The sequence below is a fragment of the Dendrobates tinctorius genome, unplaced genomic scaffold (genome assembly GCF_039654945.1).
Source record: "Dendrobates tinctorius isolate UK_male_01 unplaced genomic scaffold, ASM3965494v1 ptg000162l, whole genome shotgun sequence".
NCBI classification, from domain to species: domain Eukaryota; kingdom Metazoa; phylum Chordata; class Amphibia; order Anura; family Dendrobatidae; genus Dendrobates; species Dendrobates tinctorius.
Genome location: NW_027361829.1, coordinates 22,081,773 through 22,100,266, shown reverse-complemented (window position 1 = coordinate 22,100,266; position 18,494 = coordinate 22,081,773). Strand labels below are relative to the sequence as shown.

The 18,494-nt window shown below is 42.0% G+C and overlaps 1 protein-coding gene across 1 annotated transcript in view; it reads left to right on the top strand.

Annotated features, from left to right (window-relative positions):
* The window catches only part of ITGA9 (integrin subunit alpha 9), a 711,654-nt gene that overhangs the window by 123,951 nt on the left and 569,209 nt on the right, over positions 1-18,494 (top strand). Inside the window, exon 5 of the mRNA XM_073549890.1 lies at positions 4,371-4,438. Within this exon, the coding sequence (XP_073405991.1) occupies positions 4,371-4,438 (68 nt within the window). The remainder of the gene's footprint in view (positions 1-4,370; positions 4,439-18,494) is intronic.

Here is an 18,494-nt window from a genome sequence, read left to right as displayed (position 1 = left end):
TTCAGCTCCTTAACATGTGCCACCCTGTTTTTAAAGGGACCAAAAGTAATTGGACAATTGACTCTAAGGCTATTTCATGGACAGGTGTGGGCAATCCCTTCGTTATGTCATTCTCATTTAAGCAGATAAAAGGCCTGGAGTTGATTTGAGGTGTGGTACTTGCATTTGGAAGGTTTTGCTGTGAAGGAAACATGAGGTCAAAGGAGCTCTCCATGCAGGTGAAACAAGCCATCCTTAATCTGCAAAAACAGAAAAAACCCATCCGAGAAATTGCTACAACATTAGGAGTGGCAAAAACTACAGTTTGTTACATCCTGAGAAATAAAGAAAGCACTGGTGAACTCATCAATGCAAAAAGACCTGGGCGCCCATGGAAGACAATGGTGGTGGATGATCGCAGAATAATCTCCATGGTGAAGAGAAACCCCTTCACAACAGCCAACCAAGTGAACAACACTCTCCAGGAGGTAGGCGTATCAATATCCAAATCTACAATGAAGAGAAGACTGCATGAAAGAAAATACAGAAGGTTCACTGCATGGTGCAAGCCACTCATAAGCATCAAGAATCAAAAGGCTAGACTGGACTTTGCTAAAAAACATCTAACAAAGCCAGCACAGTTCTGGAAGAACATTCTTTGGACAGATGAAACCAAGATCAAACTCTACCAGAATGATGGAAAGAGAAAAGTATGGCGAAGGCGTGGTACAGCTTATGATCCAAAGCATACCACATCATCTGTAAAACACGGCGGAGGCAGTGTGATGGCTTGGGCATGCATGACTGCCAGTGGCACTGGGTCATTAGTGTTTGTTGATGATGTGACACAGGACAGAAGCAGCCGAATGAATTCTGAGGTATTCAGAGCCATACTGTGTGCTCAGATCCAGCCAAATGCAGCCAAACTGATTGGTCGTCGTTTCAAACTACAGATGGACAATGACCCAAGACATAAAGCCAAAGCAAACCAGGAGTTTATTAAAGCAAAGAAGTGGAATTTTCTTGAATGGCCAAGTCAGGCACCTGATCTCAACCCAATTGAGCATGCATTTATCATAGAATCATAGAATCATAGAATCGTAGAGTTGGAAGGGACCTCCTGGGCCATCTGGTCCAACCCCCTGCTCAAAGCAGGATTCGCTAAATCATCCCAGTTAGATGTCTGTCCAGCCTCTGTTTGAAGACTTCCATTGAAGGAGAACTCACCACTTCTCGTGGCAGCCTGTTCCACTCATTGATCACTCTAACTGTCAAAAAGTTTTTTCTAATATCTAATCTGTGTCTCCTCCCATTCAGCTTCATCCCATTGCTTCTAGTCTTTCCTTTTGCAAATGAGAATAAAGTTGATCCTTCTACAATGTGACAGCCCTTTAGATATTTGTAGACAGCTATTAAGTCTCCTCTCAGTCTTCTCTTTTGCAAACTAAACATTCCCAAATCCTGCAACCTTTCCTCATAAGACAGGGTTTGCAGACCGGTCACCATTCTGGTCGCTCTTTTCTGAACTTGCTCCAGTTTGTTGATGTCTTTTTTAAAATGTGGTGCCCAAAATTGGACACAATATTCCAGATGAGGTCTGACCAAAGAGGAGTAGAGGGAAATAATTACTTCACGTGATCTAGACTGTATGCTTCTGTTAATACATCCTAGAATTGCATTTGCCTTTTTTGCTGCTGCATCACACTGTTGACTCATATTCAGTCTGCGATCTATTAGTATACCCAAGTCTTTTTCACATGTGCTGTCACTTAGCCCTATTCCTCCCATTCTATATATGCTTTTTTCATTTTTATTGCCCAGATGTAGTACTTTGCATTTCTCCCTGTTAAAAACCATTCTGTTAGTTGCTGCCCACTTCTCCAGTTTATTTAAATCTTTTTGAATCCTCTCTCTCTCTTCTCTAGTATTAGCTATCCCTCTTAGCTTTTCACTTATTAAAGACTAAACTTCAGACAGAAAGGCCCACAAACAAACAGCAACTGAAAACCATAGCAGTGAAGGCCTGGCAGAGCATCAAAAAGGAGGAAACACCCTATCTGGTGATGTCCATGAGTTCAAGACTTCAGGCAGTCATTGGCATCAAAGGGTTTTCAACCAAGTACTAGAAATGAACATTTTATTTACAATTATTTAATCTGTCCAATTACTTTTGGTCCCTTTAAAAACAGGGTGGCACATGTTAAGGAGCTGAAACTCCTAAACCCTTCATCCAATTTTAATGTGGATACCCTCAAATGAAAGCTGAAAGTCTGAACTTCAACTGCATCTGATTTGTTTTGTTTAAAATTCATTGTGGTAATGTCTAGAACCAAAATTAGAAAAATGTTGCCTCTGTCCAAACATATATGGACCTAACTGTATATTTCACAATTAAGATATAGTTACGCATAGCAAAAAAAAAAAAACATGTGAAAACACCATGTGGAAAAATAGATTTAATAAAGGGTGGATCCACAATATATAATATTTCTGAACAGACATTATAATATATAATTTTATTTAAATCACTCCAAACATTTATCATTTATACTTCTCAGAAATTCCTTAAAGGGAATCTGTCAGTAGGATGAACCCCCAAAACTGTCTATATGGCCATGCAGGTCATAGGAAGCTGAATAAAATGATACCTTGAGATCTCCGATCTGATGTCTTATTCCAGTGAAATGCACATTTGTCTTATGTATAAATTAACTTTTCGGGTTTTCCGCTATGAGAATAATACTAATCTGCATGAGAATCTGCCTCCAGAGATTACTTTACATGAATGCTAGAATTACCAGTGTGAGACTTGTAACTAACACAGAACAGTAGAAGTATAGTATATGGATAACTCTGCAGGAAAGGGAGAAAAGGTAGTGCTTTGTGAGTTCAGTGTATGTAAAATCAAAGTTAAAGTAATAATGGTGAGTAAAATATCGGTATCTCACATGGTGGAGTTGGGCAGACGGACTACAACACTATGTAAGCTGGAAACAACAAAGGGTGCACCTGACCTGGTGTGCTGTGGGAAATCCTCCAGGGTAGATTTCAATAGAGAAAAATTTGAAGTGAGGGATCCAGGTGTAGGATGCTCCCAAGCAATTGAAAAAGATGTCAATGGTAAATGGAAAAATAAAAATAGGATACAAGCATGGTAACTTTTTTTTAATAAACCCACAACGCATTTCGGATGAGAATAGTCATCCTCGGGTGTCACAGAATAGTAGAACTGAATTTTATCTTCTAAGTTCTTACAATCACGTTAGCAGCTGCATCTCTCACAGGTCTGCTGTATTACAATCCAGTCTGCCTGTGAGGTGGAAACTGAAGCACTGAGGGGAACCTGCAGATGTGTCAGGTATAATCACACACAGCTCTGCAGAGAGATCAGGAGAGCAGAGAGCGGCCATCACATATCACACAGGTAATGCTCCCTTTCATTGAAAATATTCCCTGCAGGGAGATTCTCATGCAGGTCATTGTCAACCCCTAGTCTGGAACAGCTCTTTTGCATATAAGAAAAATGTGAATTTCTCTGGAATTACACATCAGATCGCAGATATCAAGGTATCATTTTATTCAGCTTCATATGACCTACATGTTCATATAGATGACTTAGGAGGGTTGACCAAATGAATACAGAATCCTAAAATATATAAAAGACTAGGGGCAATGTGTTGGTTAGGTACGCCCTGCTGTTTTCTTTCCACAACTATTTATTCTTTTAAAACAAATTAGACTATTTGCCCAACCTATATACCGGTACATATTCAATTCACTTCATATTGCATAATGTAATTTCCCACAGAACTATTTGCTTTATACATACGTATATACGGTATAATATATGTCTGTGTTTTTACATAAAATGATGAATCCCTTGATAATTCCTTAATAATGAAATAGGCTTATTTGAATAGAGGAGTATGGAGAATAAAAGCCTATTAACAAGCTGCGCTCATAGAAGTGTGAAGCATTACTGTACAAATAGGAGTCTTGCCAGGGGCTGAATAATAACAAATGTAAATCTATGGGCCATCACAACTAAATCCATCTTCAATTTATTTGACTTATCCTTTCCTGCTAGAATTAGCTTTAGATGTATATTTTACCAAGATTATGCAGTTTTACAGTTCCTTCTGCCATTAATGTGATAATCTCTCAACTTAGAAGTCAGTGTGGCTGGGAAACATATAAGTGATGTGGAATGCAGTCATTTTCAGGCCACATACTTGCGGCTCAGTCATTTCCCAAACTGGCTGGGGTTTCGGCTTCTGTGGTTGGGTGGTACAAGTGGTAAGATATACTGTGTGTAACAATGTTAGGCCTCACACAGCCAACGCGATCTGTACCGGCTGCTTTCACTACATTGTCATTTATATTCTTCCCAGAATACAAGAAGAAATATGGAGAGGAACACGGCTCATGCCAAGCCGGGATTGCCGGATCTTTCATGGAGGTCGGTAACGTTCTTTACATGAAATGTTCCATTGTTAATGGTTTTAATTGATCATTTAGGAGGGGCATAAAAAGGTGTTTGAGGGTTGTGCAAATATTTAGTTGAATTAGTTTTATGAGTGAGCACAAAAACTCTTTTAAACGAAACTATTTTTAGACTAAGAGTAGTTTGTTAATCAACTCATGACTTTATTATGCAATCTGCTACATTAACCCATTACCTTTCCCGTAATTATTCTTTGAGAATGGAAATGTTGAAATCTAGTGTTTAGCTGGAGAATGTTTATAATTTCAAAGTCAATGGAGTGTCCTCCTTCTTTAATGAAAGCCAGGCCTATAAAGGCGGCCTGCATGCTCCTTCCATGCTCACAGCTGCTGTGTCAGTGGGTATAGGATTTCCACTAATATAGCCAAAGCTGCAATGTTACAGTGAAATCCGAACCCTTTAATCACACGTTTCACTCCTCACCCTCTTGTACTTGCTTATAATGGCTGGATTAGAAAGTAAAAGTAGCGGTAATATTTTTGGCTCTTCAGTTCTGGATGGAAAACCTCATTATACTAGAAATATTATTGACTGAATCCATTATACAGAACAACTTATCTGGAAGGTTTTTTTTAAAGATTTGTAATCTTGTATTCGCCAACCCCTGCCCTGATTATAGTGCTTTAGTTTTATTTCTGATCTATTCCTTTGCTCTATTTTTAATTATTTATGTTGTGCAATCTGATTATAATTTTAATAGGCGCATCTTATATTCTAAGGCGTTTATAATGACTTAAAGGGGTTTTCACTTTTAGTAGACCCCAAACATTGCCTATCATATAAAGAAACAAATGAGATGGTTCTCACCCACCCCGGTCCAGCACTGGCTCTCGTCTCCACCATTGTTTTGGTGTCAGTGGTTTGGCTGCACATCCACAGCTTATATCACTACTGATTTCACATGGCGGGCACCGATTGTGGTATTTTCTGAAAGTGGAAGTCTCCCCTAAGGTGTCCATACAATTTAGATGTTTATTCTTCTATTGTAGCTATAATTCTTGACACTCTCAGCTTGGCCTAGCTTGCATGTGTTTTCACATGGGCCATAACATGAAAATAGGAGGTGAGCCCAGTGGCATAGTCCTGGGTGTAAATTCTCAGCGGTTCAAAACATTTCAAATGAAAAAAAGGACTACTTCCTTTTTTCTCTTCTGAAATTTTGCACACATAAGAAGAGATGTTGTTCATGTTGTTCACATGCTCCAGACTTTTGTCTTGGTAACACTGATCTATGTGTAAACAAGACCTTGATACCAATACAGTTGTATCACTGGGTAACAAAAGGGTCCAATCCCACCACTCACTGTAGGCCACAGGCTGCTGTAGGACTATAGCCTACAATATGCCAAATTCCCAGTGCAGACGGCGCCATGACATTACTGCACTGTGTCTGTGTGCACGGGAAAAGAGACCCCGCTTACTTAACTTAGAGAAGGAGTGCAGATTCTATGACATTAGTTGGGGCTCGAGTAAAATCTAACAAATTTTCAACAGTCATAAGCCTCTCATCACATTTATTTAATTTTTATCTGTATGTGTAGCAAAAATGCAGATCTACTCTTGCTATCAGCAGACATAGATATTATCTATAATTAATCATGGGTTTGATGCAATTATATTAAATCTGTCAACCGGTGGGTGGTCTGCCCCTCAACTGGGTCCTGCACACTTTTCTAAAAAGTGCTAAAAGTGCCATAAAAATGAAAAAAAAAGTTGCAAAATTTATAGTCGATCTGTCACTACATTTCGCAATGCAAACTGCATACACTTTTCAATAGATCTCTTGGACATGATGAGACTTGTGCACTTACTGAGAAAATTCATGTGAAGGTTTCCCTACGTAATATTGAAATGAGCATTTTTATTTCAGGATGATATAACCAGCCAAACGTGGTAAGTGTACTAGCCCAGTAAGATCTAAAGGTATGTGCCCACAATCAGTAAACGCAGCAGGTTGGACACTGGGTCCTTGTCCAGTGTCCAACCTGCAGCGTTCAGATGTTACAGCATAGGGGATGGGATTTCAAGAAATCCCATAAGCCCTATGCGTGCACAGACACCCGCGGCTCTCCTGTGGAGATGGACATGTGGCGCGTCTCTCCAGACCGTAGCATGTCTATTTATCTTTCGGAGACACAAGTCTCACCCATACAATGTATTGGACGTGGTGAATCCACACGGTTCAGTGAACACACGTGGATTCACTGTGTCCAAAGCTCTGCCAATTCCTGAATACGTGCACATACCCTAACAGATCTTTTTAACAATATATGCAGTTTGTAATGTCAAATTTGATGAAGGATCCACTTTAATGAATTTAAGTATCCAGCCTGCACACAGGCCTTTCACGTCTTTTATTATATGGCTATATATGAAGATATGGATATGTCATATTTAAGTGATTTCTAGTTACAAGTGATGTATTTATGTACATCGGCCACACTGAACCACTTGTTACTTGTATTCTACACAATACACAAGATGCATTTTCCTTTGGTAGTGTGTCAGCTTTACAGAGGCAAGGACTTCCTTCCTAGATTTTTTGTGACCTGCATTTTTTTTTTAGAAAAGGACATTAAAGGGGTTGACTGGTGAAAACAAGTTATCATCTAACCACAAGATAGGTGATAACTTTTGGACTGGTGGGTGCTGGGACCAGCACCGATAGGCAGAATGGGACATTTTTATCCATGACAGGTCATTTTTATTTCTATTACAAAATGGGGTGACAAGTTGGATATCAGACTGCTGCTACATTCTTTCTCTATGAGGCTGCCAAAAAATAGGAAAGAATGGAGTAGTAATCACTCATGCGCACTTCTGCTCCATGCTAACTAGGATAAAAGTTCCCCATTCTGCATTCTTGTGGATAAATCATAATTTGTTTTCACCGGACAATCCGTTTAAGCTTCATTCCCAAGGCAGGATTGCCCAGGTATATACAGGACACATGCAGATAAGTGCAGCACCATGGTGTAGTTTCTGTTAAATGGCAGAGCTTATAGTAATGAATGCTATATTCACATTCTAGTTTTTTTCTGTTTCTATATCTGTTTTGGGGTGACAAAAATGGAAATAAAATGCTCTGATACCGGATCCATTCATTAAAATGGGGACAGAAATGTCCTAAAATGTCTCCCATGTGATTGCAGTTCAGCTGCAATCCATTCTTTAGCAGGGTCAAAAACTATCATCAGCAAAAGTTGTTTTGTTCTGCCTAAAAAACTGCTAACCAATGATCGCCTTTACTTTTTAACATCTGTGGGATGTCTATAGGAAACGCATCAAAATGAATGATTATTTCGTATGATCTTTTCCCACCTGTTATGAACATTACAGATGTGAAATGGAAACCAAAGTGTGCATTTGCTTTCATCCTTTAACAGATTTTTTTAATACTACGTCTGTTACAAATGGATGACAACTGGACATTTGAACAGAGCTCAAATTAGCTGAAATCTGATAATTGGGAATTATTTGTACCACTGATAATAATGGTTGAATTCATTGCTTTGTTTGTTGCCTTCTTCAGCCATTAACTTTCACATTTTGCCATCAACTTACACTAAATAAGCATCCCTGGTGATCTGGACAATCTTCCTGCCTGATGTGCATTCAGCCTCAAGATGTTTTGGACAGAATAGCAGAGGTCGGCACTGCTTCTCACACTGATGATATTAAACTTGTAGAGATGGTGAAAATTCATTGGCCTGACTTTGTCCATTTGCGACATGGGTAATCTATAGCCATTGAACAGAAGCCCAGAGATCTGCTTCTGATGGCATTTCGGCTTTTGTTTATCTGTTTTGGCACTATGTTGTTGTTGCAGCTTGATGCAACCCAGCAATTCAAAAAAAGAGCCGTAGATGCCATTAGGTAAGTTTCAGTTTTCCGGAATCCCGTCCAGCTGCCACTAATTACTGAGATGACTGATGGACCGAGTGCTGCAAATCAATTTTCACCATCTTTAGAAACCTTTGGTTCTATTCTAAGGACCACTTTGCTCATATAGACTCAGAAGCTCAGCATAAGATGGTTCTTAGGAAATACAGGGTAAAGAGATAACTCATCAAAATTGTTTTTCATGCTTTATAATGAGTCCATACTTTAGGTCAGGGGTCCTCAACCTGTGGCTCGGGAGGAACGTGGCTCGCAAGCCCATGATGTGTGGCTCGCGTCTGCCTGCCAGCTTGGTACATTAGTACAAGGTCTAGAAAAAACAAGAAAGAGCATATCTCCAGATGGTGAATTTTGTGAGTAGCCCTGCACAAAAGAGCAGATCTGAATGTGCATATTTTGGCCTTAGGGTTTGGAGATAATTTAACCATGGAAAGCTAGAGACTGGATGATGCTAACTGTCCATGGAGGCGCTTGAAGCTGGATGTAACAGTACCAGTAGTGGGGCTCTGTGTGTCGCTACTGTGGGGTTAAGGGGAGGGTGCTGGAACTATATGTGGATTGCAACTGTCTCTTAGACCTAAATGTGAACTCGTGACAGATTCAAGATTCAAAGAATCTTTATTGGCAGGGCCAAATACACATTAGTTTTGCCAAAGCACAGTGTACAAAAGGGAATAGGGGGAGGGACTGTAGGGATCTTGGGTAAGGACTATAGGAAACGTGGATGGGGGCAGATCCAGTGTGGGGGCTGTAGAAGTTCATGACATATCATAGTTCTCTTTCTCGCAGTCTATGACATTCGCTCACATACCACGCTGCTATCTCCACTGCTCTCTCTTCTTCCCCCAGCAGGATATATTTTTTCTCTTCCTTCTTCATGGTGATGAAATCCGGGAAGAGATTGGATAGTCTCCTGAAGTGAGTGTCCCTCACTGCTGAGTATTTGGAGCAGTGTAGCAGGAAGTGGGTTTCGTCCTCCAGGGCCTCCTGGTCACAGTGTTGGCACAGTCTTTCCTCCCTGGGCTTGTAGCTCTGCCTCTGTCGGCCGGATTCGATGGCCAGACTGTGGGCACTTAGTCTATATTGGCTCAGGATCTTGCGGTCTCTGGGGTCCCGGGAGTTTCTCCAGGTATGGGGCCAGTCTGTAGTCTCTCTGTAGACTCCGGTACATGGTCAGTTTCTGTGAGCTGATGATATCGTTCTTCCAGTCACTGACATACCTCTCCTGGCCTTCGTCTACCATCTTCCTGATTCCTGCTTTTGTCAGGTTGTTGTGATTGGTGTTCTGGTCAGGTTGGGTTTGGGTGGGTTGTTCCGAGGGTCCTGTTTTTTCTGTTTCACCTACATGTGTCAGGGCTTTATGGTGATGGGAGCTTGGATTGCTACTATGTAGGTGAGCCCGGAATGACAGTGCTCTCTTTAGAACCGTTAGGTGCAGAGTGAATCTGCCCAGCGCAGCCCGGCAAGCACTGTTGGAGGTGCTCCGATGGACTTGGAGAAGGTGCTTTCAGAATTCCAGTTGGAATATTTCTGTTGGGCTGGAATCCCACCTTGACCAGTCTAGGTAGGTGTGAGGACCCCAGACTTCGCTGCCATACAGGAGGCAGATTTTTAACCAGACCCTCACTGGTGGCTCGTGACCCTCTCTCAAAGCTAAATGTGGCTCTCAAGGTCAAAGAAGTTAGGGACTACTGCTTTAGGTGAACATTAAAGAAGAAAAGGGATGTTTGGGGTAGCAACTAGAGCCGCAGCCTTTTCACATGGACACATACTTCTTTCAGCTGTGTCCACACAAGATGGCTAGTCCCCTCACCTCCCATTTCTATCTATCTTAATGTTCACCTATTGTATGGAATCATGATAACGAATGATATCTAGACTCAGTGAGTGTAGTAATTTTATTACCTTTTTATCCTTAAATTTATAGTTCAGAGCTATCAATCATAGGATAAAGCTCCATAAGCCATTACTGACCACCAGGCAGAGAGGATCACAAATAACGTCAAATAAAAACAGTCCTGTGTAATCCTCCTGCATAGATCCCTGCAACCTAAAATTCAGGCAGAAACTTCATGCTATACCCTAGGTAAGTAGCTTCCTGCCACCAGTTGACACATTTACGGGTTGTGTATAGAGAGAAATGAGGAAATACTCCTTTGATCACTGGGGTAGATAGACACCTATTTTTAGAAAATCCTAGAAGTGCATTTTCACATGGTTACTTCGACAGTGTGGAGCCAGAAGGTGGCAGCGTCTGATTGCTCCTACTGCAGCGCTGAGAAAGAGCACTTCTCCTTCATTTTAATGGTGTTTATTCTTTCTGGCAGAACAGGGGTTAATCTAGCATGTTGGAAATCTCTGTGCTCACAGCTGAGCTCAGTTAGCCACCCCTTTCCCCTTTATAATCTGGGCTCTGTTGCAAATCCTTGTCAGAGCTAGCATTTCATGCATGGCTATTGGATGGAAAGGTGTTCATATGAGGAGAGTTGGAGGAGTTATCTGTGACTGTTGCTTGGTTTGTATTTTGGTTTATTTCCCTATCTCCATGCCCCAGTGCATTCCTGCATTATATGTGAATGAATATTTTGTATGCCTGGCGTTTTCTGTTAACCCTTGTATGTATTGCTTTGTTTGTCAGTTATGTGTACTACGATGCACAGTAGCCAGGGCCGGACTGGGACCAAAAAGCAGCCCTGGCACAAAAAAAATTCACCAGGCCACATACAATGAATGTCCTCACTGCACACACATTACACATTCACACACTACAGATACCGCACACACATTACACACTCACACACTACAGATACCGCACACACATTACTGATGCCGCACACACATTACACACACTACAGATACCGCACACACATTACACACACACACTACAGATACCGCACACACATTACACACACACTACTGATATCGCACACACATTACACACACACTACAGATACTGCATACACATTACACACACTACAGACAACGCATACACATTACACACACACTACAGATACCGCACACAGATTACACACACACTAGAGATACCTCACACACATTACACACACACTACAGATACCGCACATACATTACACACACACTACAGATACTGCACACACATTACACACACTACAGATACTGCATACACATTACACACTCACAAACTACAGATACCACACACACATTACACACACACTACAGATACCGCACACACATTAAACACACACTACAGATACCGCACACAGATTACAGACACCGCACACACATTACACACACTACAGATACTGCATACACATTACACACTCACACACTACAGATACCGCACACACATAACAGATGCCACACACACATAACAGATGCCGCACACACATTACACATACCGCACACACATTACACACACTACAGATACCGCACACACATTACACACTCACACACTACAGATACCGCACACGCGTTACAGATACCGCACACACACTACAGATACTGCACACACATTACACACACGCATTACAGATGCCGCACACACATAACAGATGCCACACACACATTACACATACCGCACACACATTACACACACTACAGATACCGCACACACATTACACACTCACACACTACAGATACCGCACACGCATTACAGATACCGCACACACATTACACACTCACACACTACAGATACCGCACACACATTACAGATACCGCACACACATTACACAATACAGATACCGCACACACATTACACACACACACTACAGATAACGCACACACATTACACACACACACACTACAGATAACGCACACACATTACAGATACCGCACACACACACACACACACACACTACAGATACCACACACAAGTATTACTTACACACAAACACTCCCTCTTCTGTGGTGCAGAGGAGGCTGATGTCCATATGCAGCTCTTCAGGTTCTAGTGCTCACAGCAGCTCTGTCCCGTCACCTCCCCCAGATGCAGATCAGAGCAGAAGACGAAGTCACCGTGCTGACTTGAGCTGCTTCCCTAGCTCTCCCTGAAAGCACAGCACACACAGGCAGGTATGGTATTACCTTTTATGTCGCATGCTGCTGGCTCTTTCCACTGTTTTCTGATGCTGATACTTTCCATGTCAGACAGAGAGGCAGTAGGCCTGTGCGTGCTGCGGCGGCGGCTGCCTTTTCAAACTTCTGACAAGGTCCTGTGTGCGGCGCATGCTCTCCTGCTTGCCTGCACTGAGGACGGCAGCAGCCGCGCCCACAGTCACGGACGTGGGGCGCGCTCACGCTCTGACGCTGGCAGACGCGGCCCTTGTCAGCGCGTGCAACGAGAGGGAGCACGCACACAGGGCCTAGTCAAAGGTTTTAAAGGGCCGGCAGCCCATTTCCTAGTTCAGAGCCGCCGGCCCACCGGGAATCTGCCTGGTTCAGCAGATTACCAATCTGGGCCTGACAGTAGCGCCCCTCTGCCCTGGGTAGGGGAAGAGAACAGATGGAGGGCTGACTCAGGGTGGAGGCCCCTGCATGTTCACCTTCAGAAGTATCCTGGGGAATAGGGCGATCTAGGGCTCCCCCTAGTGTTAGGGACAGAGAAGGAGCCCCTGGTCCTCGGTCACCTGACAGCTGTGTCGTGACATTCATAGTTTCATAACCTACAGAAGCTGACTTCCTGATCAAAGTGTCCTTAAAATAGGCCATTAAGATTAGATCTATATGGTTCCACCTCTTGACTCTTCCATCAATCAGTTATTAGAAGGGTATGCAGCGCTCGTGTGTGTGCTGTAGCCTCTTCTTCTCTGCGTATTTTTACATTGTCTACATAATAGCGGCTGTGCTTTGTATTACTGTAATGTCCCACTGAGGTCCTGAGCTTGGGCAATTCTGTATTTCAGTAAACAGTAAATTTCATGTTTATAGAATAAGGCTTGGAAAGATACCACACACCATATTATGGGGGCTACAACTGTGACTATGGACTCCATACGAGAGATGCACATTACTGTATACTTTATGTCCTGTAACACAGGTTCATCCTTCAGTGAAATCTATGTTACAAACAAGAACTCTCCTGCCAGTATGAGGGTGACTATTGACACCTCCATGCTGCAAATGGGGAGAAATAAAACACTGTTCTCTGGACTGGTGGGGTCCCAGCAATTGGACTCTGACCATTAAAGCGATTATCCCAGGGGCGGACACTGACAGCTTGGGGCCCCTGTGCAAGAAATGTGTCTGGGCCCCCCTCCTTTTATGGCGACAAAGCTATATATATATATATATATATATATGTACAGTATATATATATATATATACTGCTCAAAAAAATAAAGGGAACACTTAAACAACAGAATATAACTCCAAGTAAATCAAACTTCTGTGAAATCAAACTGTCCACTTAGGAAGCAACACTGATTGACAATCAATTTCACATGCTGTTGTGCAAGTGAAATAGACAACAGGTGGAAATTATTGGCAATTATCAAGACACCCTGAATAAAGGAGTGGTTCTGCAGGTGTTACAAATAAAAACTATAACATAAATTCCTTTATTAAACGCACCACTACATACGTAGTTTATTTGATAACATGCACAGATTGTAATGTACTATATGTAGGTTACACTTCTAATGTGTTAAAAGTCAGAGCTAGGCGTCATTTGTCTGATGCTGCTTATAACAAAGTGACTAAGTGCTCTGCAGCATCTAGACATTTTTCCATGCAACTTAATGGTGATTTGTCCATGTTTAAAATTATGGGGATTGGAAGAGTAAACCTGGGGGGGAGATGATCGTAGGAAATTGATGAACAGAGAATCGTGGTGGTTCTACAATTTAAAAACGAGATTCCCTAGAGGTATGCATATAAGACAGGATTTAACTTATCATTATATTTGAAAGAAAAAAGTATTTTTTTTCTTAAAAAAAAAAATTCAGAAGGGTTTTTTAAAAAAAAAAAAAATTATTTTTTTCATGTGTTTTTGTTGCGTTTTTTGAGTTATTTGATTATTTATTATTTTATATATTGTTTTATATATTAATTTAATTTGTTTTATTTATTTTTGGATGTGTTGGGGGCTATTTTGCTATGGAAATTCTGTTATTATTTTTTCTTTTATATGTGGCATGCTATGCACATCTTTGAACATGTATCAGGCTTTGACTAATGTGTATTGCTTTAATGATATTCCGCACCTGATTTAGCAACCACTTGTATATAACACTAGCGAAATGGAGTGTGTGTAGAGCAATGATTAAGAAATGCTAAGCTCGAAACAGGTCTGTTCATACCAATATGTTGGTATGAAGTTGGATTTTATATACTTTGTCCAAGAATGGAAACTTCTCCAGGAACGGGAAGCTGGATTTCTTCTATTCATTTGGACAGTGATCCTGCTGCACTGCAGGTTTCGGTGCTTGAGCTACTGGATTTCCAGAGGAGTGAGCTGGCTTTATTTTCCTTTCTCAATAAAGGAGTGGTTCTGCAGGTGGGGACCACAGACCACATCGAAGTACCAATGCTTTCTGGCTGATGTTTTGATCACTTTTGAATGTTGGTTGTGCTTTCACACTAGTGGTATCATGAGACAGACTCTACAACCCAGACAAATGGCTCATGTAGTGCAGTTCATCCAGGATGGCACATCTATGCGAGCTGTGGCAAGAGGTTTGCTGTGTCTGTCAGCGTAGTGTCCAGAGGCTGGAAGCACTACCAGGAGACAGGCCAGTACACCAGGAGACGTGGAGGGGGCCGTTGGAGGGCAACAAAACAGCAGCAGGACCGCTACTTCCACCTTTGTGCAAGGAGGAACAGGATGAGCACTGCCAGAGCCCTGCAAAATGACCTCCAGCAGGCCACAAATGTGCATGTGTCTGCACAAACGGTTAGAAACCGACTCCATGAAGATGGTTTGAGGGTCCGACGTCCACAGATGGGGGTTGTGCTCACAGCCCTACACCGTGCAGGACGCTTTGCATTTGCCACAGAACACTAGGATTGGTAAATTCGCCACTGGCGCCTTGTGGTCTTCACAGATGAAAGCAGGTTCACACTGAGCACATGTGACAGACGTGACAGGGTCTGGAGACGCTGTGGAGAGCGATCTGCTGCCTGCAACATACTTCAGCATGACCGATTTGGCAGTGGGTCAGTTTTGGTGTGAGGTGGCATTTCTTTGGAGGACCACACGGTGTTGGACTGTGAGAACAACTCCCATCTGTGGACGTCGGGCCTTCAGACCTTCCTCATGGAGTCGGTTTCTAACCGTTTGTGCAGACACATGCACATTTGTGGCCTGCTGGAGGTCATTTTGCAGGGCTCTGGCAGTGATCCTCCTGTTCTTCCTTGCACAAAGGTGGAGGTAGCGGTCCTGCTGCTGGGTTGTTGCCCTCTTACGGCCCCCTCCACGTCTCCTGGTGTATTGGCCTGTTTACTGGTAGCTCCTCCAGTCTCTGGACACTACACTGACAGACACAGCAAACCTTCTTTCCACAGCTCGCATTGATGTGCCATCCTGGATGAGCTGCACTACCTGAGCCACTTGTGTGGGTTGTAAAGTCCATCTCATGCTACCATGAGTGTGAAAGCACAACCAACATTCAAAAGTGACCAAAACATCAGCCAGAAAGCATTGGTACTGAGATGTGGTCCCCACCTGCAGAACGACTCCTTTACTCAGGGTGTCTTGATAATTGCCAATAATTTCCATTTATTGTCTATTTCATTTGCACAACAGCGTGTGAAATTGATTGTCAATCGGTGTTGCTTCTTAAGTGGACAGTTTGATTTCTCAGAAGCTTGATTTACTTAGAGTTATATTCTGTTGTTTAAGTGTTCCCTTTATTTTTTGAGCATTGTATATAGCCACACACACATACATGTATATATTACATAGTCTCCTTTATTATGTACAGTACAGACCAAAAGTTTGGACACACCTCATTCAAAGAGTTTTCTTTATTTTCATGACTATGAAAATTATAGATTTACTCTGAAGGCATCAAAACTATGAATTAACACATGTGGAATTATATAATTAACAAAAAAGTGTGAAACAACTGAAAATATGTCTTATATTCTAGGTTCTTCAAAGTAGCCACCTTTTGCTTTGATTACTGCTTTGCACACTCTTGGCATTCTCTTGATGAGCCTCAAAAGGTAGTCACCGGAATGGTCTTCCAACAGTCTTGAAGGAGTTCCCAGAGATGCTTAGCACTTGTTGGCCCTTTTGCCTTCACTCTGCGGTCCAGCTCACCCCAGATCATCTCGATTGGATTCAGGTCTGGTGACTGGAGGCCAGATCATCTGGCGTAGCACCCCATCACTCTCCTTCTTGGTCAAATAGCCCTTACACAGCCTGGAGGTGTGTTTGGGGTCATTGTCCTGTTGAAAAATAAATGATGGTCCAACTAAACACAAACCGGATGGAATAGCATGCCGCTGCAAGATGCTGTGGTAGCCATGCTGGTTCAGTATGCCTTCAGTTTTGAATAAATCCCCAACAGTGTCACCAGCAAAGCACCCCCACACCATCACACCTTCTCCTCCATGCTTCACGGTGGGAACCAGGCATGTAGAGTCCATCCGTTCACCTTTTCTGCGTCACACAAAGACACGGTGGTTGGAACCAAAGATCTCAAATTTTGACTCAACAGACCAAAGCACAGATTTCCACTGGTCTAATGTCCATTCCTTGTGTTCTTTAGCCCAAACAAGTCACTTCTGCTTGTTGCCTGTCCTTAGCAGTGGTTTCTTAGCAGCTATTTTACCATGAAGGCCTGCTGCACAAAGTGTCTGCTGCTAGAACTCTGACATTAACCTGGTCTCTAATCTGAGCTGCTTTTAACCTGCGATTTCTGAGGCTGTTGACTCGGATGAACTTATCCTCCACAGCAGAGGTGACTCTTGGTCTTCCTTTCCTGGGGTGGTCCTCATGTGAGCCAGTTTCTTTGTAGCGCTTGATGGTTTTGCCACTGCACTTGGGGACACTTTCAAAGTTTTCCCAATTTTTCGGACTGACTGACCTTCATTTCTTAAAGTAATGATGGCCACTCGTTTTTCTTTACTTAGCTGCTTTTTTCTTGCCATTATACGAATTCTAACAATCTATTCACTAGTACTATCAGCTGTGTATCCACCAGACTTCTGCACAACACAACTGATGGTCCCAACCCCATTTATAAGGCAAGAAATCCCACTTATTAAACCTGACAGGGCAGACCTGTGAAGTGAAAACCATGTCCGGTGACTACCTCTTGAAGCTCATCAAGAGAATGCCAAGAGTGTGCAAAGCAGTAATCAAAGCAAAAGGTGGCTACTTTGAAGAACCTAGAATATAAGACATACAGTATTTTCAGTTGTTTCACACTTTTTTGTTAATTATATAATTCCACATGTGTTAATTCATAGTTTTGATGCCTTCAGAGTGAATCTACAATTTTCATAGTCATGAAAATAAAAAAAACTCTTTGAATGAGAAAGTGTGTCCAAACTTTTGGTCTGTACTGTATATTGCCATCCCTTATTATACAGTGCCCTCTCTTTTTATGTACAGTACCGTCCCTTACGTATTGGATTATATAGAGCCCTGTTTTTTATTACATATCGTCCTGTATTGTTAGCTGTATAATGCAATGATGGCTGATGGAGCATGGGAAAGCTTCTTTTCTAATGGAGGAGCTGATGGACTGGTGGTCTGGTTACCAGCTCCTCCATCAGCATTCATTTTATATCTAACAAGAGAGGGGACTATGTAATAAAAGAGGGCGCTGTGAATAAGAAAAATAGCAAGAATACACTATGTAAGAGACAGCATTGTACATCACAGCAGAGGAAGCTATATAATAATATAATAAGGGATGGCATCATATATAACTAGAGAGGATGGTACGTAATAAGGGACGGTGTTATACATAACAAAAGAGGAAACTGTAACTAAGGAGTGTTATACATAAGAAGTGAGTATACTACATACTAAGGGATTGCGCTATACATGAGTATAGCTATACATGAGTACACTATATCCTAAGGGACTGTTAGACATAATAAGTGAGTGCACTATATACTAAGGGACAGTGCTTTACATAAGTGAGTACACTATATACAAAGTAACATAGTAACATAGTTA